This window comes from Clarias gariepinus, chromosome 2 (assembly GCF_024256425.1).
Source record: "Clarias gariepinus isolate MV-2021 ecotype Netherlands chromosome 2, CGAR_prim_01v2, whole genome shotgun sequence".
Taxonomy (NCBI): Eukaryota; Metazoa; Chordata; class Actinopteri; order Siluriformes; family Clariidae; genus Clarias; species Clarias gariepinus.
In genome coordinates this window covers 14,305,001-14,328,225 of record NC_071101.1, presented here as the reverse complement: position 1 = coordinate 14,328,225, position 23,225 = coordinate 14,305,001, and the positions used below count along the sequence as shown (strand labels likewise).

Below are 23,225 nucleotides of genomic sequence, written 5' to 3'. Positions count from 1 at the left end.
CCCGAGCGGGAATCAAACCTGGACCCTGAAGGTGCGGGCCGACAGTGCTAACCACTAACCACTAATCTGTGCAGTGAATTCTAGTGAGATTCAATTGGTTAGCTGTTGTAAAACAGTCCACTTAACTCGAATTGTTTGGATAAACCATGCTCTGATTTATTCTGTGTGTAAACTGTGCATGGAATCATTCGGTTATCCGGCAGGACCAGTGTGGAAAATGCAATGTCAGTTTTGTGTGTCTAGTGCAGTGAGTCTGAATACACACACACACACACACAGGGTGCAGCTTGGCTGAGTGTAAAGTCACACTGCATGTTATCAGTGCAGTGCCTTACAATAAGGCTGTGCAGTGAAAGTTGAGCCGTGTGCACTGCACCTCTGTCTGTTTAGGAACTAGTTGGGTCTGTTCACAGCTGCCATGTTTCCTCTACTCTCGGTTGGACTATATGGAGATTAAGGTACGTAAATAAGACCTTTTTATTGGAAGTTTATGAACGGGTTTGTTGTAAGAGTTCGCGCTGTTCGAACGCGGTAGGCTGCGGCTTTCCGCACTTCCTCGTTCTGTCAGGTGCTTCGTGTACCGTGAAGTTTCACACTGTCCGTGTCAAGGCGGGGATTCTCTTGTTTACTGCGTCGTCGAAAACAAGAAACAAACAAACAAACAAAAAAAAAAAACCCCTCCGACTCCCTTTTTTTCTCACGCGGGACGAATATAAAGAGGCGCGCGCGAAGTAGAACCTAGTGACGGTTTCTGAGTCTGATTAAGGGACCGTGTGTAAAGTACTGTACAGAGCACGAAGCGGAGTGACTCGAGGATTGTGTGTATTGTGGTTATACTGTATGTGACTAACATGTCCTAATGTGTAAATGAGTGGATTCCGCTCTTACGGTGTATTATGTTATGCTGGAAATGTTTGAATTGATATTTGTGACGTCATAAGAGTAGACCAACTTAAAAAAAACAAGTAAGCAATCATGAAAAAAAAAAAAACAGGGAAAAAACGAATAATTTCGACACTTGCATGTTATCTAAAACATGACATATGTGAGAACATGACATTTTCTCTAGACATCATTGTCTATTTATACAGTATACAGTATATATCATTTTGCCATCTTCATATGAATATTCCCAGGTATAAATATTTTGCCAAACATCTTCCTGGTTGATTAAAGACATTGATTACATTTATAGTTGATTAAAGAGAACCTGCCAGTAGAGTCCGGAATTAAAGTGTTTCAATCAGGCCCCTAATCCTTAACGGCAATCTTAATGTTTCAGCATATCAAGATATCTTGGACAATGTTACGCTTTGTTTAACTTTGTTCTCCAAATTTGGGGAAGGCCTGCCCTATTCCAAAATGACTCCGCCCTCATGCACAAAACAAGGACTACATTTATATTTGGTAGACACTCTTATCCAGAGCAAATTACATTTTTATCTCATTACACATCAGAGCAGTTGAGGGTTAAGGGCCTTGCTCAAGGGCCCAACAGTGGCAACTTGGTGGTTGTGGGGTTTGAACCTGGGATCTTTCGAACCGTTGTCCAATGAGCTACCTCTGGCCCAGAAAGACATGGTTTGACTTGATGAGTTTGGTTTGGTTGATGAGTTCGGTTTGGTTGATGAGTTCCCTGACCTCAACCCCTTCAACCCACCTTTGGGATGAACTGGAACAGAGATTGTGAGCCAGGCCTTTTTCTCTTCCAACATCAGTGTCTAACCTCATAGATGCTCTACAGAATGAATGGGCACAAATTCCCACAGAAAATCTGCAAAAGGGGGACAAACTTCATATTGAAGTATATGTATTTGAATACAATGTCATTGCAGGTATAACTATGTTCATATAGTCGTATGTTGGTCTTTCGGATGCTCTTGGCAAAGTCTGCACATATTGTTTATATGACTAGATATTTTTTCTATTTTCTTTGTTACACACAGATATTTTTATGTTACTTAATGAACTTTAAGCACTTAAAATTTTCTCTTTGTAATTTCTCTCTGGCCCTTTAAGGCGATTACGGTGGCTCAGTGTTTACCCATGTCGCCTTTCACCTCTGGGGCTTCGGTTCAAATCTCACTTCATCTCATTTGTTGGTATTCTCTAGGTACTCCGGTTTCCTCCCGCAAGCAAAGACTGCATCATAGGCTGATTGGTGTTTAAAATTACCCACAGTGAAAGGTTGTGTGGTTTGTTTACGAAGACATGAATATACTATATAAAAGCCAGAGGTGATGTGGCTGGGATCATCTCTGGATCTTGTCACTGTAAATCATGTTTTCATGGCCGAGCAGTGTACTGTACTTTTTTCAGTCACTTTTTTTCAGATGCTCCGAACTGAAGGTCGAAGAATTCCCATCGCAAATTTTACACTGCAGTAGTAAAGTGAAAACAAACAAAAAAAGTGATAGTGGACATTTCGAATCTTAATTAAGGAAGAGAATTCAGAGAATGAGTTTGCCACGGCATGCTGACTAAAAGACAAAAATAATGGGAAACAGCAGCTGTCCTCTGCAGGGCCATGGAAGAGTTTATTTTCATTGTTTTGAGACTCCCAGGGAGTAAAAAAGCTTTTCCAAGCTTCTTTTTCCCAAAAAACTACTGCCCGTCCAAAACAAAATTTTCCCATTTCATGCGCTTCCTTTATTACCCTGACACGCCCGTCATTCTGGAAGAGGGTCAGTCTGAACTCATTAGACCACATGACCTTTTTTTTTTCCATGCCCAAAGTCCACTCTTTATGATACCTAGCAAATTGTAGTGTTTTTTCCTGATGAGTCTAGAAAGAAGTTTTCAAAAGCTTTTTTACTCCCTGGGTAGATGCAGTCAGACAATGAAAACAACAATTTACATGGAAGACAGGTTGATTAGGGTTTGTGCAGTTAGCTTTGTGCCTGGATGCATTTGGGTCAAAATTTCCCACAACTTAATCTCTGTATATAAACTGCGTTCAAACATCCCTCAACACATTAGTGTGTTTAAATTTTGCATGCATATTTATTACCCTAAATGTGGAAAACTCATTTCACAGAGAAAATGAGAACCAGCGTTTCAGACAGCTTAAAAATAGAAATGGGTCAAAACGATCTGAAGCATAGCGGGAATTGTTTATATAAATGAGAATGATCTTTTACAAGCTGTTAAATCTTTGAGCGCTTCAAATATTTTCGGTTTAATTTTTATTATTTTTAGGTTTGATCTCAGTGTAAATGTATTTTTCATCTCAGACTTACGGTGTTCTCATGGTTGTGTATATCATGATGTAATCACAGCTCTGTGTCATGCATTTAAGTCAAAAATAAACAGCCCCCTGGAGTACCTGTGGAAAACACATATGCAAATACTGGAAGAACATGCTCTGCATTAGTAAACCAGAGCTCAGGATAGGACCCAGGATCTGTGTGGTGACAGAGCCACTTCATGTGCTTTCCATAATAATAATAATAATAATAATAATAACACAACAGGTCATTCAACGTCTAATAAAAAAAAAAATGCATATTGTCTGGTAATGTGCCCTTAATTTTCTTTGCAATTTAAGTTGATTTTGTTAGTCTTCCAGCTGATCTTGTCAAATTGGCACAATCTTTTATGCCAGATGCCCTTCCTGGCGCAACCCAACTCTCCTATTTTATCCGGGCCTGGGACCGGCACTGCAGCCAGCGGCTGGGGTTTGGGCATTGGGTGGGAAATGAAACTTACAACTTATGTGTCATGTATAAATCATGAATTTTATAAAAACAGTTTTACAACAAGTACTTTGAATGAGTAACAGGAGAAAGGCACTCAGATGGAATATACAGTAGAAACGTTTGTATGTGTGAAAGTATGTTTCTATGTATATACAGTAGACTACCGGTCAAAAGTATGGACACACCCTCTAACTCCATGGTCTTTTCTAATTTAATTTTTTTTCCCACACTGTAAAGCGGAATAATACATTCTGATTGTTTAACACGTTTAGGAAGATTCCCGTTGATAGAGCATAATTTTTACTTTCTTACTAAATTGTAATCGATATTGTTGTTGTACTGTAACGTTCTTCTGTGGAGTATTATCATTGACCGCTCTCCGTACTGCCTACCATTCAGCATGTTGAGCAGTTCGTCAGGCTTTTTTAAGGCATTCAAATTCTCTTTAGACTGTAAAAATTAACAATTGTATATCACAATTTATAGTAGAGGAAAAGTTATATTTTGTTGCATTACTTTTGTATTTTTTTACTTTTGTTACTTTTGTTTTATAGCAAAACAAAAGTAATGCAACAAAATATAACTATTGTAAGAAATACATTTTATTGAATTGATTGAAATAAATTAAATATTTTAGTTTAAGCTGGTCATGTGAGTTTTATACTTTTTTGGGGGCGTTTTTTTAGAGCACAGGGTCAACCATAATACAGCGCACCTGACGCAGATAGGGTTGAGGGCCTTGCTCAAGGACCCAACTGGTGGCAAACTGGTGAAGCTGGGGAATCGAATCGCCGATCTTTCGATCAGTAACTCATTGCCTTAGCGCTCTGAGCCACCACTGCCCTGGCTTTGTGTTCAGTTGGGGTTTGGCTTTGAGGCGAGCTTGTCAGTATTATCTTCTGCTACTGTATGTGTGTATGAACGACAAGCCATGCAGTAATTGGACTGTGTACCAACGTCAATTATAAAATTTACGCTCCCAATGTCGAACTCCGACTATGGCTCATGTATGTACAGTATGTATGTTCAACCTAAAAGTCTTAATTTGTGTGATTTAAAATCACACAAATTACACACATTCTGTCCCAACTGGTTGAGATAAAAGAAAGGAATTTACACAGAAGGAAGCAGTTATGTTTAATTTTTTTTTTCTATTTCTAAGTTTCTATTACTCCTGTTGTTAGAGAGGTGTAGTGATTTCTAGTCTGGTTGCTCTACCTGTTTTCAGTGACGAAGCTACCTGTAAGGAATCCTGAGTGTTTACGGAAGTGCTCCATAATTCATTGTGAACAGCGCGGTCACAGCTTCAAGATATTTATATATATATATATGGCAATTCTTTTTTCAAAGTTTTAAAAAGTTTGGCTGAATACACAATGTTATTTGTTTTAAGCCTAGTTAAGAAGAATGGGGGTAGAAATGTAAAATCAGGACCAGGTCGTTGCATTAAGAGTTTAAAGTCAGAGATGTTAGAGAAACAGACGCTGGTTCTCTTATAGCAAGAGAGACAACATGACCAGGATGTGGGACATGGACAGTTCTGAAACGGTGAGAAATGATTATCAAATCATTCTGTTGTAAAAAGCAGTTTAAAAAAAAAAAAAAAATCAGTATAAGGTCTCACATTTGTTATGCAGATTAAAAATGGAAAGTTTCTCCTCACGTGTATCCTTGTTAGATCTGTGTAAGAGCACTGCTGGTGAAGGTCTCATTCTTTGACTTAACTTGTTCTTATTAAAAGACATTGATTAGGTTGAACAGTATAAAAAGAAATGACCAGACACATAACATGTACCTTAACAACATAACAAGTTAGAGTCTGAGGAGGTTAAGACGTTTATGGAGACTGTAACGAATGAGTGGTGGGAAAAGGCAAGGCTGGGCCTGATTTCCTTCTCAATCAATAACCGTCACTTCAGGGGATTAAACACAGACAGACAGAGAGAGAGAGAGAGAGAGAGAGAGAGAAAAGCACCATGTAGAGTCGATCTCCATTTGGAATCAGTAAAACATTAATCAGCAGTGATTGAACAAGTGAAAGTGAAATAATGTACAATTGTGGGTTGCAATGAATGCGAACAATATGGATTATTTTTTGACAGGTTTTTTTTTTTATTATTAATCAACTTGCTATTTTAGAAACAAAAATAGGCTAAGGACATTTCTTTTAATGGAAGTTCAAAGTACAACTATTTGTCACATGTACTGTACTTTACAGCACAGACTAGGGCATTGCTGGTCCAGTGGTAGTGGTAGGTTTCTTACCTGCTATGTTGGAAAGCCTGGGTTTAATTCCCACTCTATGTCCAAACCCCAGCCGGTCCCAAGCCTGGATAAAATGCGAGGGTTGTGTCAGGTAAACCTGCGTGCGCGGATCTGATGGTCCGCTGTGGCGACCCCTCGATGGGAGCGGCCGACAACCTCACAGCACAGTGAAATGGCTTCGATTCCCAGTAAGGAATCTTGGGTATGAGCACAGGGTCAGCCAGGACATAATGCACCTCCAGCAGATAGGGTTAAGGCCCTCGCTTAAGGGCTCGACAGTGGTAACTTGGCCTAACCTTTCAATCAGTAACCTTGCCTGTTTGGGCCACCAGTGCTTTTCGATTTATCATTATTGGTACTGGACCAGATCACATTCCTTTGAGCATGTGTGCAAGTCTTATCATACAGTACCGTCATGCTATAACAGATTGCTCAACACCTAACTGTTGAATTGGCAAGCTATTTATAAATATTCTGTCTAATCCCCTCCTGTCTGATATCTCAAACGGACCAGCTCTCTTAATCTGTATTTCATCAGAGTTGCCGTCTGGCAGTGTTTTAGTTCGGTTGTTCCAGCCCCGATCCTGCATATTTCATTGTTTTCTCTCTCGAACACACCCATGTTGACTCGGGAGTGGCCTTTTTATTTATCTGGGCTGAGTTTCCAAAATGCCGCAACAGTCAGTGTTAAATGGTTGTGAGCTTCACTCTAAACCCCGAGTCTAATCTCTGTCTCTTTCTCTCACTCTCTCACACTCCCTTTCTTTTCATGCCGAACAATGGGCGGATTTTGGTTAGACAGAAATTGAATGTTTCTAAAAGCATGCCCCATTGTAGGAGATTTAGTGTTTGAATCCCGATGATGTCTCTCAGTCATCCATGGCTGGTAGTCTGTGAGATTGTAACTGGCCCTTATCTGTGTAGGAAGGCATTTCCTTTCTAGGCCAGTACATGCATCTGTCTAACTTACTCGTATGGGGGAGAAAAAAAAGCATTAAGTGTCTCCTGCAAGAGTGTTTATTTGACTTCTTGTATTTCATGGTTAAAAAAAAAAAAAAATTTGCTTCATACAGTAAATCTCATAGGAAGAATGTCAATCTTTATTGTTACTATTTCTAAATGTAATGCTTTAAGTAAATTACAATTCATATCTTTTTTTTAAATGAGCATAAACACAATGCACAGATATTAAAAATGATCAGACATGCCATGAGACATCCTGCTGCACCCACTTTAAATGTTGTGACGAGTGCCTGTGTACGTTTTGTTGAATTGTTTTTGATGTTATGATAGCGCCCGAGGTTAGCTTGATTAGTTCATCATCAGCCAAGTTGGCTAGACGACATTTTCCTCTACACACCTTAGCTTTGTGTTTTAGCTTTTCAACAGTGTCTAAGTAAATATACGGGTATAGTGCTGAAGGAACGTGATAACTGCAGGTCGGCTCACCAATAATAAGAGCATATGGCGTTTGTTCATGTGTCATTCATCAGTTTGTGAGCATGTCCAAGTGTGTTTTTGTTCAACCTACCCGCCGTAGTGACAGGTGAATAAAACCTGCAAATACCACTTTTGTCCAGCGGCAACGTTCACTGCTGGCGAGAGTGTGTTGTTGCTATGTTGTTGCTAACCTTCCAGTTCTCACGTGAGATGTGTTCATTTATGGCACGCGTGCCTGCGGGGGATCAGCTACATTATGCTGCTTTATTGTTTTTTATGGATGTAAATGATACATTATTAATAGGTTATTTAACTGTTTACAAATTTATTAACTAATCATTTGTTTTGCATCGTATTTCTCCATAGCCTATTTGTACATATCTATTAACTAGGATGTGGTTGCATTTCAGGCTATGTGCAGTAATTGATATTGGATTTGTGGTCTTCATGTCTTTAACTGAGGACTGAGAGATGTGCAGGATTTCCACCAGCCTTATTATTATTATTATTATTATTTGTTCTGTGTAAACTGTTGATTTTTTTTTCAGTAATTGCTCAGCTAGAATTGTTTAAATGAAATTTAACATGATTCTAAAATGTGAATCTTGTTGCCTTTAATAATTAATTGATCGCTAATTGTTTATGTGTTAAACCATCGTTTTAAAGATTGTGCGAAATTTTCAAGCTAATTAATTTTTTTCACTCTGTTTTTTTTTTTTGTTTGTTTTGCATCTACATCTGTAATAGCATGGAGGTGCTTCAGCACCAGGCATCCTCCCACATCCCTGCTGAGATTGAATTTACAAGCTGAAGTAGATGACGATGTGGCCTAACACAATATCAACACTTTGAATTCCACTTAAGCTTTTGTGATTATGTTGGCAAAAATATAACCTAGCCTATTCACCTGAATGATCATGGTTGAATAGTGTTGTGTTGTTTTTCACATGCAGTTACTGCCGGTTACAACATGACACAAAACAATTTCTAACCCTGACGTGAAGGTTCAACCCTGTATTAGATCAACCCACAATATCCACAATGCAGGAACAAACATGCATTGTGACAGTGACAATGTGGGGAGATCTGACTGGGCATTTGCAAACTTAACACCACCACCATATTCAGCAGATTTAGAAACCGAGATGCAGTTGTTTTTCTGTTCTTTGACTTTTTTTGGCACAAGCAGAGCTTTTTAAGGTGGAGCTTGCAAACGGTATTAACCTCTCATGTCCTTAAGTGCTCTGTCGTGATTTTTCACATGCATTAGGTCAAATTAGGTCTCTAGCAGGTACACAGATGAATATGACAATTGAAAAAAAAATACACCTTAATACCACCTTCTTATTCCCACCTATGATCATGAAGCAGGATCTGTTGCACCATGTAGATTAGAATTAACTGGTTTTCTAAGCCTGTGCTAAGGTGACAGCTTAAGCCTTTATATTTTATCATATCTTTGCACAAGTAAGAACTTAGACAAATTGACTACTGCAAACGAGACAAGAAATCTGAGACTCACTTGTTTACTCTCAAGCACAGACTGACAGCGAGATCCACCCGACTGATCATTTACAAACTAAACATGATTTAGTTAGACGCGGATTTAGTTAGAAACTGAGATGTTCAGAGAAGCAGATTATCTCTTGTTTACACTACACTACAGTGATGTAAGTGTATGCGCTGTATTTAAGACAAAACCTCCCAAATCTGTTTCCCCTGCAAGTGCCCAAAACTTCAGTCCTAAAAAATGAAAAAAATAAAAAGTTCAGCGTTTTACTGACTTTCCTTGTCCTGAAGTATTATGTGTCAGTTTCTTAAAAAAAAAAAGACTGACTTGTGCTGACAAGCTCCTTGATTTCAGTGCAGTTCTGTAAACCTGCTCGTTATAACAGTGTGTTTATGCTCGGTGCCACTCGGGTGCTTGTTAACAAAGCCGTTGCCACACTGGCACTCGGGTCGGCTTATGCAGGTCAGGAGTTTTGGGTTCCTCTGGTATCAAGGGCCATTGAGTAGAATCAATTATTACAGCCGACACAATTGATTTGAATTTTGAATATTTACACTGTCAGTCAAAAGTTTCTAAATAGTTTTTTTTTTTTATGTTTCATGTGTTTTATCAATTTGATGAAAATGCTACATTGATACAAGGAAAATTTAATCTCTCTTAAAACTAATACTGTGACTAAATGTCTTCAGTATCTAATGAAACATTAAAGGTGTGTCTATAGGTAAAAGACAGTGCTAATACTAACTGTAAAGCATAAGTATGAGCTGTGCTTTAAGCGCTTAGTTATATAAGAATCCACCACCAGATTGGGTTTGATCTGGATTGTTTCAGGTAAAGTTCTGATTTTATTATAACATTAAATTTGAGCTCTGAAAAATACAATTCCCCAAAGTTTGAACCCAAATGGACACAATGGAATTTCTCCCAACCCAAACCCTTGATCACAGTACAGTTTTATAATTTAAGATTTAGTCTGCCTAGTCAAAGTAAAAGCCATTCAGTTGAGATTTTATCGCCACATAATGTTTCTGAGACTAGATCTGACCAACGGAAGCAACCCCAGGTCATAACATCATTTTCATTCAGAGGCTCTTGCAGGGAGTGGACACTATGCGTGATGGACTAGGCTTATTCTGGACTTTTTTTTAACCTTTGCTCCATAGTCTAATTTTAATTCTCCTGGGCGAATTGTGTGGAAATACTCTTACAGTACTATTAAACATAATTGTGCTTACTACTGGTAATTTTTTTATGAAACAACTTCACCAAGAGTTTAAGTCATCTCCGGCTGTCGTCATTCATTATTTTTTTTCCTCACCGTGGTTGATGGTACGGCACTATTGTTCCAGGTTCCCAACCTAGTTTAACCTTGGGCAGGTTTGGTCTTCAGGACAGGAATGTAGAAGGACAGATGGTGGTGGACTTACTGTAACATACTGTAGGGTGACATATAAGAGTGGAGGCAGAAGCACTTTGGTGGAATACATCTTGTGTCGACGTTGTAATCTGAAAGAGATCAGTGACTGCAAAGTGTTGGTAGGGGAGAGTGTAGCCAGACAACACAGAATGGTGGTGTGTAAAATAACCCTGGTGGTGAGGAAGGCGAAGAGGACAAAGGCAGAGCAGAGGACAAAGTGGTGAAAGCTGAGAAAGGAAGAATGTTGTGAAGTCTTCAGGGAGGAGTTGAGACAGGCTATGGGTAGTCAGGAGGTGCTTTCAGTTGACTGGACAACTACAGCCAATGTGATCAGGGAGACAGGTAGGAGGGTACTTGGTGTATCATCAGGTAAGGGGAAAGTGGACAAGGAGACTTGGTGGTGGAATGAGGAAGTCCAGGAGTGTATACAGGAAAAGAGGCTAGCTAAGAAGAAGTGGGACACTGAGAGGACTGAAGAGAGTAGACGGGAGTACAGGGAGATGCAGAGTAAGGTGAAGGTAGAGGTGGCAAAGGCCAAACAAAGAGCATATGAGGACTTGTATGGTAGGCTGGACAGTAAAGAGGGAGAGGGGGATCTGTACAGGGCAGAGAGATGGAGATGGGAAGGATGTGCAGCAGGTTAGAGTGATTAAAGATAGAGATGGAAATGTACTGACAGATGCCAGGAGGGTGATAGGAAGATGGAAGGAGTACTTTGAGGAGTTGATGAATGAGGAAAACGAAAGAGAACAAAGAGTAGAAGAGGTGACTGTTGTGGAACCGGTTGGAACAGCCAGGCAGGAGGTCTAGAGGAAGACCAAAGAGGAGATTTATGGATGCAGTGAGAGAGGACATGATGTTAGTTGGTGTGAGAGAAGAGGATGCAGAGGATAGGGTTAGATGGAGGCAGATGATTCGCTGTGGCGACCCCTTAAAGGGAACAGTCGAAAGACAAAGAAGAAGAATAACAGTGACTTAGTGAACAGTGTTAGCATTAGGGCATTAGGATACTTGACACATTATAAATTACAATTTTTCCAAGTGGGAAATTCAATTCAATTCAATTTTATTTGTATAGCGCTTTTAACGATTTACATCATCACAAAGCAGCTTTACACAATCAAAAGAACTTAGTTTGTATGAAATGTGAATGTGTATGAATCAAAATGATTGTCCCTGATGAGCAAGCCTAGGACGACGGCGACAGTGGCAAGGAAAAACTCCCTGAGATGGTAATAGGAAGAAACCTTGAGAGGAACCAGACTCAACAGGGAACCCATCCTCATCTGGGTGAAACAGATAGCAGGGATTGATGTGCATAATAATATGCGAGACTGGAAGTTCAGTATAAGAGAAGATGTGTAAGATTAAAGTCCAGTTTGTTCCTGGAGGCTCAGTTAGACTGTGAAAAATTTCAGTCCTGAACTATTGAGCGACTGAAGTCACAGGTCCTCAGAGAACAGCAGTCTGCATCAGTCGAGGACAGGACCACCTTCATGGAAAAGTGGAACCAACCCCAGTCACCACACGCATTCTAGGCAGACCACACGGGGGCATCCATGTGATGAGATCTCCAACCAGAAGCAGGACTCCAGGATGAGTTAGAGAGGTCCAGCGGGCAGAGGGGGTCTGGATCACTGGCAGCTCAGGAGCGACATGTATAGCTCGACAGAGAGATAAGTAGAGAAAAAAGGAGAGAGGGAGAGAGAGAGAGAGAGAGGAGAGAGCAGAAAAGGAGAGAGCAAAGAGATGGAGAAATGAATCACACATTTTTTTTTTTACACTAAAACATTTATTGTGCGTAAGTAAAAAAAAAACCTTCTACACAGGACTTTCATCTCTCTTGTAGTCACTCACTTTCCATCACTCATCTCTATACAACTCTATTATCCTGTATACAGAACCAGGAGACCTAGGGCTTCATCACAGGGCACACACACACACACACACACACACTGTGGGAGGAAACCGGAGTACCTGGAGGAAACCCACCAAGCACGGGGAGAACACAAGGCGAGATTTGAACCCTGACCCTTGAGGTGCGAGGCCACAGTACTAACCACTACACTGTGCTTAAAATTATAAATAGAATGTTAACAATAAATAAATCAAAATCTTTCATTTAGCCTCTGATTGGCTTGAGTGAGTGTGTACCCTCAGGTTTTGGCACGAAAATAACGGCATACTGCTCAAACTCCACGAAGTAAACTGACAAGTTTGTTTAGGTCTGTCTCCCTGTTCCACATCACGTGAGTCACAGCGGAACGCCGTAAATGAGGAAGAGAGATGAGAGAAGCGATGGAGTTGCATGACTAAATCATTCGACAATCTCTGATCTGATTGGTGAATTACTAGTATTTTTTTTTTTTTTACTTTTCCACCGTGTGAGTGTGTGTGACTAATACAGTAATCTGGGAATGTTATCGAGTAATTAAGCAAACACGTGAATGAACACAGGGCGATCTGAAAGCAGGTAACCGCATGCGAGTGAATCGCCGCCATTCACAACTGAGATCCACTGAACTGTATGTATAGATCGAGATTATTATTTTTTTTTTATTAATTGTGTAGCCCAATCTAGGAGTGTAAAATTAATGACTACACTAATATTTTAACAGCTTATACTTTATATTTGTCCCTAGTTTGTATCGTTTCTATAGTAACAACTTGCAGAGAGACCTAAATGGAGGACATTTACATGGTTGGATCATTGGTATGCTGATGTGATGTTTTGTGTAAAGAAACATTTATTTACATTTTTTTGAAAGAAGTCTCAAGTGTCGGCGCTCAGAGAGAGAAAGAGAGACTGGTAAGGCACGTAATGCCTGCTGTAACATAAGCCATTACAGGAACAAACTTGTTAGTGGATGGTCCACAGAATGGAACTAACTAGAAACATAGATATTCCCAGCTAATTCATTATCAATGTTTAATCAATTCCATCGCACAACACTGTGATATAAGTTGATTAAAACAACATTGAACCCTTTTCATTTCTCCAATACCCTGTTTGATCTAGGCGTTCTTGTTGTGGTTTTGGATGATCTCACGTTTTGACACACGTCAATAAGTGGAGTATAATACAGTAGACACTGTATACATTGAACAATGCTTTTGGTCTCCCATTGAGGGGTCACCAGTTACTGTATCTTAACAGACAGTTTCTCTCTAACCAACAGAAAGTGCAGGTTATGAATAGGAGTAAATAAGGAAACGACGAGATGGATGTTTATGATAAATGACTTAAATATGAAACAGGGTTTTGCAATAATTGAAAAATTCCTGATTATGTCCTTTAGTTTTCAAATTGCAAGCAGGAAATTAAACATCAAAGCAACCATGAAACAATATTTTTTTTACACTGGAAAAGTAATGTAAAGTAAAGTAATCATGGAAAATGTATGTCTCTTAGTAGCGACATTACGGCTAAATCGAAATACAGTGCAATTAGTTTTAAAAGTGCTACAAATGAGCATGTCTTTGTTAAGCCATTAATGTCCGATATTATCCAGTAAGTCAGTAAATTTGAATTGAATATTACAGAATTTTTCTTACTAGTGTTGGATTTTTTATAATATACTACCGTCTGTTTCTTTTCTTGCCCTTCATTTATCCGTCTTATCTCTCTTATCTGTGTTTGTTTTTCCAGGTGCTGGCTAAAGCCCTGTACGACTTTCAGGCCAATGGACCCGGAGAGCTCGCTATGAAATCCGGTGACATGGTCGGCCTGCGCTGGAAAGTGGACGACAATTGGTATTACGGTGATATTAAAGGGAGCAGCGGACTCATACCCGCCAGCATGGTGCAGGTCCTGGGCGAGCCGACGCAGCCTGCGCCTTTGTGCCGTGCCCTCTATGACTTTGACCTGAACAGGTTGGGTCCGGGCGATCGGAAAGAGTGTCTGGCCTTCGTCAAGGTATGTGTGCATGGTTTTCTGCTTTCCTTCAAGTTCCCAAGAAGGGTGAAAAATATTTGATTCATTGTAGATCATTAATGTTATCCTGAGCATTGCGCTACTGAAGTAAAATCATTTGCAAAATTTGTCTTTAGATTTAAAGTAGCCATTACAAAATGCGAAGGTCTTCATTGCTCATCTTGCCAGTGGCCATATCTTATACAGTACTGTGCAAAATCATGAGTCAACCCTGATTTTTAACAAAATTTGCTTCCAAGGAGCCAGACTTTCATGTGCTTTAATGTTGTCTTGAGGAATAACTTTCTAGTCTTCCTGAAGGACTATTTTTGGCAAGTTTTAGCTTTTGTTTTTAGTCCAGTCAAACTAGGTTGGCACCTCGTCCAGGGTGTTTCCACCTCGTGCCTTTAGTCTCCCGGTATAGGCTACAGGTCGCCCCCGCAACCCTGTACCTGTATTCTATATAAAGTGGTATAGACCGCTCAAGACTTTGGCATGGTACTGTACATCGTTACATCCTGTACTACTGTAAATCCTTAGTCTAGTTTAGTTGTAGCGTCCAATCGAGTTCATCAATGTAGAAACAAAACCCTGTCGAGAATTTTGTGTTGACCTTTTTTAACCCACAGAGATTGAATGATGAGATTGAATGATGCTTGTAGACAAAGTGGAAAAGTTTATGATGAACACCAAAATGTGCCCTTCATACTAAACACACTGTTAACCTGATTCAATCATTTGTACTTTGTCTTACTTTTAGAAGTAGCAACTTTTTAAACTTTTTATTCTTTGTTCGAGTTCCAGATTTTGACACGTTATCTACACTTTTACTTAAGTATAATTACTCAGTACCTCTTCCACCCTCAGGTGCGGCGATCCCTCACTCCTGCTGTAGCGTTTGCATTTATTCACGCGGAAAACTCGGCTCCTGTTCTTAGCCATCATTTGAAAGCTTATTTTTGATGCATGTGTGTGGATGTAATGGGATTTACTGAGGTACTGGTAGAACTTATAATTGAACACAAGCGTATTAAATCAGCTCAGTAATAATGCATGATGCTTTTTATACACCGCTGACTTGTGCCTTATAAATGAGTCAGGTTTTGGCAGTAATGGGATTTAGCCTTAGTCTCCCTACAGTCACGCATGCTGAGACTGTTTCAGAGGATGTTATGTAACAGCTGTGACTCTGTGGAGTCCATTAAAGAACTTCCTTCTCTGTGTGTGTGTGTGTGTGTGTGTTTGTGTGTGTGTGATTTCATGAGACTAGAAGCTTTAAATGGGTTCAAGAAAAGGAGTTTGGGTGCCTGCAGATAGAAAGGACACAGCATGTCCTCAGCTCAGAGTAATTGCAGCTGTTCGGGGACACCCCTGCATCTGAACAAGCACGACACGTGAATCGCACTCGCACATACTGCTTATTCTCACACTGTCTTTCTGGCTTTTTTCCTTGTCTCGTTTGCACACAGGGAGACGTCATCTCTCTGATTAAGCGAGTGGATGAGAACTGGGGTGAAGGGAAGCTTGGAGACAAGGTCGGAATCTTTCCTTTGCAGTTCACGGAGGTGAGACTATTTACATTTTTTAAAAAGAGAACCACCTGAGAACGCTATTGAGGGTTTATTCGGTGTATGGAATGATTATTTTGGCTTTATAAAATGGAGTGAGTGAGTTTGGTTGGTATTTGAAACTAGCTGTTTGGATGCACCATGTCTTAACACTAAGAGTGTGTCTTTTACTGATGCAGAGCCTGGAACTCTGGGTGTGTATTATAAAAGGACACGCTTCCTGAGGTGCTGCATTGTGCCTTTTTGGTTGTCCAAATATTTTCCAATCTATCTTTAAATCTGTTCGGAAAACAATGACTGTTTTTTTTTGTTTTTTTTGAAGTTTGGAAGTATTTCCTTTTTTTTTTTTTTTTTTTTTAAAAGATCAAGAGCATTTTCTCGCATCACAATGTACCTAATGATAAAATATTTTAGGTCATTTAAAAAGTATTTCCACCCATGGGTTGCATAAAGAGGTGCAACTACTGTACAGTGACTGCATCACTCCCTCTCAGGGGGTGTTCCTTAAATATCGTGAACAAGAAATGCAGTTGTTTTGTTTGTTTTCTGTTTCTTACTTTTCATCATCATCATCATCTTTCTTTCCTTTTCTTTTTACTTTTACTTGTTTTGCTAAAGTTTGTAATGGAATTATGGGAGGTTGTCTGTGGGAGTCAACCATGCCAAACAGTAAACAGAGTCAGAACTGTGGAGATGAGTAAGCAGAAATACTTTAGCTTCCATAATGGAAAATTCTAGCCTTTTTTCCATACTATATGTTAGGACTTATTATTATTATTATTATTATTATTATTATTATTATTATTACTGAATGGTATAATACTTCTCATCAAGTGTCAAATGCAGCTCGAAATGTTTCACAAGCAAATTAAAAAGGTATACTTTGGTATAAATATAATAATATACACATTTATATATAAATAAATGCTATAAGCAGAGACATAATATAATTAATAATAATAATAATAATAATAATATGCATGTTCAATGTTCATCAGTAGGAATCCACACAAGAAAAATAATACAATTATATAAAATAAAGAAAGCAAAGTTATTCAAAAATAAAGTGTAGAAAATTAAATATTTATCTCTTTAGCACGCTCATTTGTCTAATCGTTCCTGGTAGATTATTCTGTTTTCGTGCACCTGCAAGAACAGAACGCCGCATTGCCCAGTCTCCTTGTATTAAATTTCGCTGCACTGAGCAAACAAGAGACGCACTGAATGAGCAGGTGGGAACAAAAAAAGGTCAAAAAAAGGACATGAAACTGCTTGCAGTGGTAGGAATGTGGCATATTTTCAAATATGTATATAAACCAGAGTCATGCACATGACCATGAGTTGGAGTAAGTGATGAATTGTAAGTATTATGGTCATGGGTCATCAGTTTTTTTTGCTTTTATTTATCAGAGCGTAAAAAGTTTAATACTCGAATAATAAACATAAAGTGACAAAAAAAAATCCAATTTGTAATTAATACATTTTGCAGAGGCCTCTACAGTGGTGGCCAAAGGCATCGAGACTGATTGCGAAATTTAGTGATTTTATGACGTTCTTCATATTTTTTTTAAATAAGGACGATCAGTATTTTAATATGAAGTCCTTCATTTTTCAAAACCTGGTGGATCCGGTTGGGCATGGAGTCAGCGGTACTCTAGTGCCATTCGCTCAATCCATGCCTGCGTGACTGCTTCCTGAAGATAATGTACAGAAATGTGCCACAGAAGTTTATAATTCACCCTGAAACTTTCCTAGTTTTAGCCATTTTTGTGCAGAGGTGACCACCCCAGCTTCAGCAATACAAGTATTTGTTCCATCAATTAACTAAACTATATTAAAATCTAATTTTTAATTAGCCCAACTCTAATTAGCCTAACTCTTCAGTGGGTCTTGAGCTTTTCTTTACAGCTCAAAGCATTAAATAGTCTGACCTTGGACAGAATTCGCTTGGATACGCACTTCTAAGAATGTTGGCAACTGCTTTAAACACTCTTGAGTTGTTCCAAAAAAAAAAAGCCTGGTTTCTGTAGAATGATGCAATTCAAATTGTATGTAGATGTCCTTAAATGTCTTTTCAGATTGATGAGCAACAATTGTCATTCTCTGAAGGCATGCCCAATTACATCTACGTCTTTTCTTTTTGCCATAATGTAGGCTCGTATCAGAGTGCTACAGAACAAAAAACTGCCAAAGGTTCTGCTTGTATTGAGGTAGTCATGCTTCTTATGATAAACTAATTTTGTGCATTTTATTAGTAACACCTGGCTATAGAAGTCTGAAGCGTATACTTATTTTTTTTTTTTTTCCCTGTCTGGTTTCTGAATGTTGGTTCAGTTTTTTTTTTTTTTTTTTTGGTGAAAAATCACTACATAAAGAAATCTAAACATTAAAATTGTCTTTTTGTAATTGGACAGTAACACAACTTTTATTCTTTGGACTCTACAATCCAGCACAGTGAAGTGGAAATTAACCGGCTGTATACGGGTGAGCCAGCCAGGAGTGGCTCATTTTCTACACAGAAGTTGATGGCCAGTTGTCGGTATTATTCTTTTGGTGTTTGGCCAGCTATGTATTCTTGCTCCATTAGATTTCGAGTTGCTTCTAAATATGGCATTAAGACCTGGAGTCTGTTGAGGTTGTCTGTCCGTGATAGGAACAAAGAAGCGACGATGCCAGTAAGCAAGCTCTTCTGAGGTGTATAAAATTAGAAAGTAATCGATTGCAGACAAGCCCCCCCCCAAAAAAAAGCATTTATTTTTTATGAAGGATGACTGGTAAGTTAAGTATTCGTTTCCATTGCTTGGTAAGAAGTGCAAAACTCTATGTCTGAAGTATTGCACAGCGCAATAAACACATATAACAGTGCAGAAAACTATACAGATCACAACTGATCATACAGAACAACAGGAGTGTCAAGCTTAATTATACTGACATATTTTCTCATGAACATAACATCACTGAAGTTGGCATATGGCAGCATCAAGTTTAATATTGTTGTTGGTATGCAGGTTTAAAGGAACAGATCTGTAATTTATCCCACAGTGCTTGCAACCAAAACAGTGCTCTCTCTCACTCTCTCTCTCTCTCTCTCTCTCTCTCTCTCTCTCTTTCTTTTGTGCTGATGCAGACTAAAACAGAACCCAGCACCTCTCCGATTCTGTGTTCCTGTGTTCTGCAAAGTGGACCAGACACCGTCTTTTAATAAAAATTAAATTAAATATGATAATTTTTATTCTTTATGAGTCACCTCAGGCTCATTTCATGCGTGCTTAAGCAGCTGACTTTGTTGTCTATTTTTAAAGGAATAAGCAAACGTGATAGTGACAGACCAAGACGCTATAAAAGCAAGGCAGGTGCTGTTTCTGTTTGCACTCACAAAATTCAACCCTGCGCCATATGTGCTTTTTCATTTTTTTCTAAAAGACACGAAATTACCACGGGTGAGCAGAGTGAATCACGATTCTGAGAGGAGGCTGGAAATCACACTACTCGTGTTGTGGAGTAATTTAAATAATTAACCAGGATCAGAAAGTCTTTAGCATCTATTTGTGTTATGTTGTTTAAAAGGCGTGATGCGTTTTTGTAAGAGGCAGCATTTTGAGCCAGATGTTCGGGTTAAGACATCCAGTTCACTGACGCAATCTCACTGCGGATATCATATCCTATAGGCTACTTCTGGCCCTAGGTCTGCGTTAGGTCTAACGTTCAGCACTACCTTATTACAGATATAATTTAAAGTATGTATATACAGTATATATTGGAAACTTCTCTCTCCCTGTACACACTTACTGTTCCCGTAGTGTTTATTATTTCATTCTTTGCAGATTAAGGCTCTTGCCCATCTCACCTCACCTCTATAGTGTATAGAGATTCAACATTAATTTCTAATACTGTAATCACCTAAGTTGCGCAAACCTAACTGTAGAGTTGGCACTACATATGGGTGCCAAATCAATACTTTTTAAAATGGCACCAGTGCATAAAGGCTGCCTAAATTTAAACTTTAAAAAATTATAAACAGTGGATAACATTAAAGAACGGCAGAAATTACCAAACTTTAATAGGCAATATATTAATAGTTTAAAGTATACATGAGGATAAGTAGATACAAAACACAACTAGGTTGTTGAAATACAGCCACACTTTAGAATGTTAACCTTATGCATTTTAATGTAAGCGTGTTTAGCTTGGCTAGCTAACACTACCTGCTGCCATCAGAGCAGGTGTAATTACTGCATTGACACAGGCAGTCACATTTCCTGAGTTGTGCTTTTAAGTCAGGAAGTGAAAACAACATGAACCCAGATTAGTTAGATTTGTATTATTATAGCTTTCTGGGTCGGATTCATGCCCTACCTAACTGGGAAAACTATTTCACCATCCACACGTCCAGTTCTGCCAGTTTTTGTCTGATACAAAAGCAAGTTTTGCAATGTTGTCAAACGGTTTACTGCGACAGGTTGCAAAGGTTGATGTAAGGATGTGTCAAATTATCCTTACATTGGCTGTAGAGTTCATTTTAGTTTACTTTTAGAAAAGACAAAAACAGCATTTTTCAACATAATCTTCTTGCTTTTCAGTACATTTTGTCCATCTGTCAACAAGTTCTGTCCATCTATATTTGCTCATTAAAAGCACTCGCTCTCTCATCCAGAGATAGCGAGTTTGATTCCCGGGTGATGCTGTAACCTCTCACAGCCGGAGGTCTAGAGAGAGCTGATTGTCCGAGCTCTCTCAGAGGGGAGGTATAAGAGGTACTTCGTGCTCTACAGCCAATCAGGGGCGTCTTTGAGCTCACGCAAGTGGAAGGAGCGGATAGCGCTGTCCTCCGAGAGTGTTACGCCGCCCCCAACGATGCGTGAGCGAGCAATTTGAAAAGATGTGGCCGGCTGGCGTCACATTGTTCAGAGGAAACACATGACAGCCTTCATCCCTCCCTACCCTTCATCTACCTGAGTGGTAGAAGTAGCCTTAATGTGAAGCCCCCTAGTGACGGGGAGAAATTGGCCACGACTATATTAGGGAGAAAATCGGGGAAAAAATCCCTCCCCCCAGAATTTTTTTATTTTATGCTTGAACTGACTCCTAGCTCTTAGTGGGTAAAATATTGAACAGAAGTAGTGATTAGAAGCTCCCAGGTTTAAACCTCAGCATCACCAAGCTGCCACTGTTGGGTTCTTAAGAAGGCCCTTAACCGCTCGTATGTGTAATGAGATAAATGTAAGTCACTTTGGATAAGGCTGTCTGCCTCATGCCCTAAATCTAGTAGGTCACTGTGTAATGTGGCTTAACAAACAAAAAAAACATCGCTTTGAAACTGGATTGCAAATGAGAGCCAGGAAGCCGGGAGAACTATTCCTCAAGCCTACATGAAAAATTCGGGCACTTTGGAAGCAAAATCACAGACAGCTTGCTTAGCTTCTTACTGCATCTCAAAATAGGAAAGGAACGAATCAACCAGCTGTTATCTTTGCATGGTTTATTGTCTAATGATAGCGTTATTAAAGCTGATATTCGTTACTTCACTTCACTTCTTATGGTTGTTTATAATTTTTACACTTTTTAAATCAGTTATGTACTGTAATTGCTGTTAGTCAAATAAAAGAGTTTTCAGTCCCCACGCACTCTGTCCTCCTGGCAAACTTCATCTCGGTGCTGGCCAGCCAGCCGTGAAGGCACAGAGATGTTTCCTTTGCTTTGGTGGCATAACAGCACATCGCTGTAGGGGGAGAGGGAGCATCAATCGTAGCTGCAGCTCTCTCTCTCTCTCTCTCTCTCTCTCTCTCTCTCTCTCTGTCTCTTTCCTGAAACTCACAACAGCTCACAGCAGGGCAGATCAGAAAGAGCAGGGCACTCACCCAGACGTGACTAATGGCTTTGTGCTGTCGTCTTACTTATTGAAAGAAAACTTCATGCTGGATAGAGATTTAGCAGGTGAAACAGCCCGGGCAGAATCTCAGCACTGTCATTTCCATTCTCTCTCTCTCTCACTCACTCACTCACTTTTTTTCTCTCTCTCTCTTTCACGTTCTCCACCTGCTTTCAACGCCTCTGCTTCTTTTTTTTCTCTCCCCTCATCCAGCCAAATCCGACTGCGTTCAAACTCCTGGCGGGTGCGAAGCCAAGCGATTTGGCGGAATTACGTCCACGGAACACGAGAGTGAGCAGCACGAGGGTAAGCCTGGATGCAGACAGTCACAGGCGCCTCTCCAGGACGCATGCGAGCCCGGCCAGGCCTCCCGATGTCAGCGTCCTGAACACTCTGAACCACGGTCAGATCCAGAGCTCGACGGCTCCTAGCGCTACCCTGAAGCCTGGCCGAATCTCCACCATCTCCAAACCGCGCTCTGGAAGTACCCAGCGGAGCCCATCAAAGGTGAGAAGCAGTGCGTGAGGGAGTTTGTGTGGGAGTGCCTACAGTACACCACCTGTTTGTTTCTGCTCGTGAACAGTTCGTGCTAAATCGAACATTTTAATCTTGATAGTTTTTGCCATGCATTTTATTTCAGAGTGTCTTTCTTTCGATTTAACACATGATCTGAGAAAGGCGATCATCATGGTCAAAGATCATGACAATGGGTTGTTACACAATGCCAAGTAAATGACGCATGAGTGCTGACTTACAGTATTAAAGTATGGTCCATGAATTTGGCTGATTAAATCTTTTTTTTTCTAGGCTTCATCATGTTAAGTGTGTGTTATGAATTGAAACCATAATTATAAAAGCTTATTTCTGTTGGATTTAAAGTCAGATCCAGGTCAGGTGCTTTAAACGGTGAGTGTGTGTATTGTGTGTGTGTCTTTTTATTGATGAGTCCTATTGTTATTTTCTAGCAACATACCTAAAAAGATATTTTATCATAACACGTGTGTGACTGTTTTTGCTACATTTATTTATATCTATTTATAGCGCTTTAAAAAAAATCCCCTTTTCTCTATTGCTACTTTGAAATCTCATGACTCATGTGGTTATGTAACACCCCCTTCTTATCTGGTTGAAAGGCTTATTTCTCCCGCCTGAGCAGTGACTCCCTCCTCTCCCCTTTTCTTCCTCGTGCTATCCTTTCCTCCCTCCATTCCTTCTTCATTTCGTGCACGGCGTGCTCCATTAATAGACATTCGCGCAATTAACTCACTCTGACTCCAACTTTGGCGTGCACGTAGGCTGAATTATGCTTCGTCTCATCGCACTCTGAAACATTTACTGATTACTGTTCTTGGTATGCACGCTGCATAGTACTTTTTTTTTTATTTTTTTAAAGAAGTAGTCTGTGTGTTTTTTTTTGTAATCTGTTTTCTTTTGCAACTTGCAACTGTTTGTCTATGTCTTGTTATATTGCCTTTGAAGCAAAAGAGTGCAAAAGGTGGGTCAGTGTAAAAGGGTGTGTGTGTGTGTGTGTGTGTGTGTGTCTGG

At 39.6% G+C, this 23,225-nt stretch overlaps 1 protein-coding gene across 1 annotated transcript in view; it reads left to right on the top strand.

The window, feature by feature from the left end:
- Nucleotides 1-325: 325 nt before the first annotated feature.
- Nucleotides 326-23,225, top strand: part of sh3rf2 (SH3 domain containing ring finger 2) — a 39,849-nt gene continuing 16,949 nt past the window's right edge. Inside the window, exons 1-4 of the mRNA XM_053491061.1 lie at nt 326-458; nt 13,980-14,246; nt 15,713-15,808; nt 21,894-22,187. Of these exons, the coding sequence (XP_053347036.1) occupies nt 447-458; nt 13,980-14,246; nt 15,713-15,808; nt 21,894-22,187 (669 nt within the window). The 5' untranslated portion in view covers nt 326-446. The remainder of the gene's footprint in view (nt 459-13,979; nt 14,247-15,712; nt 15,809-21,893; nt 22,188-23,225) is intronic.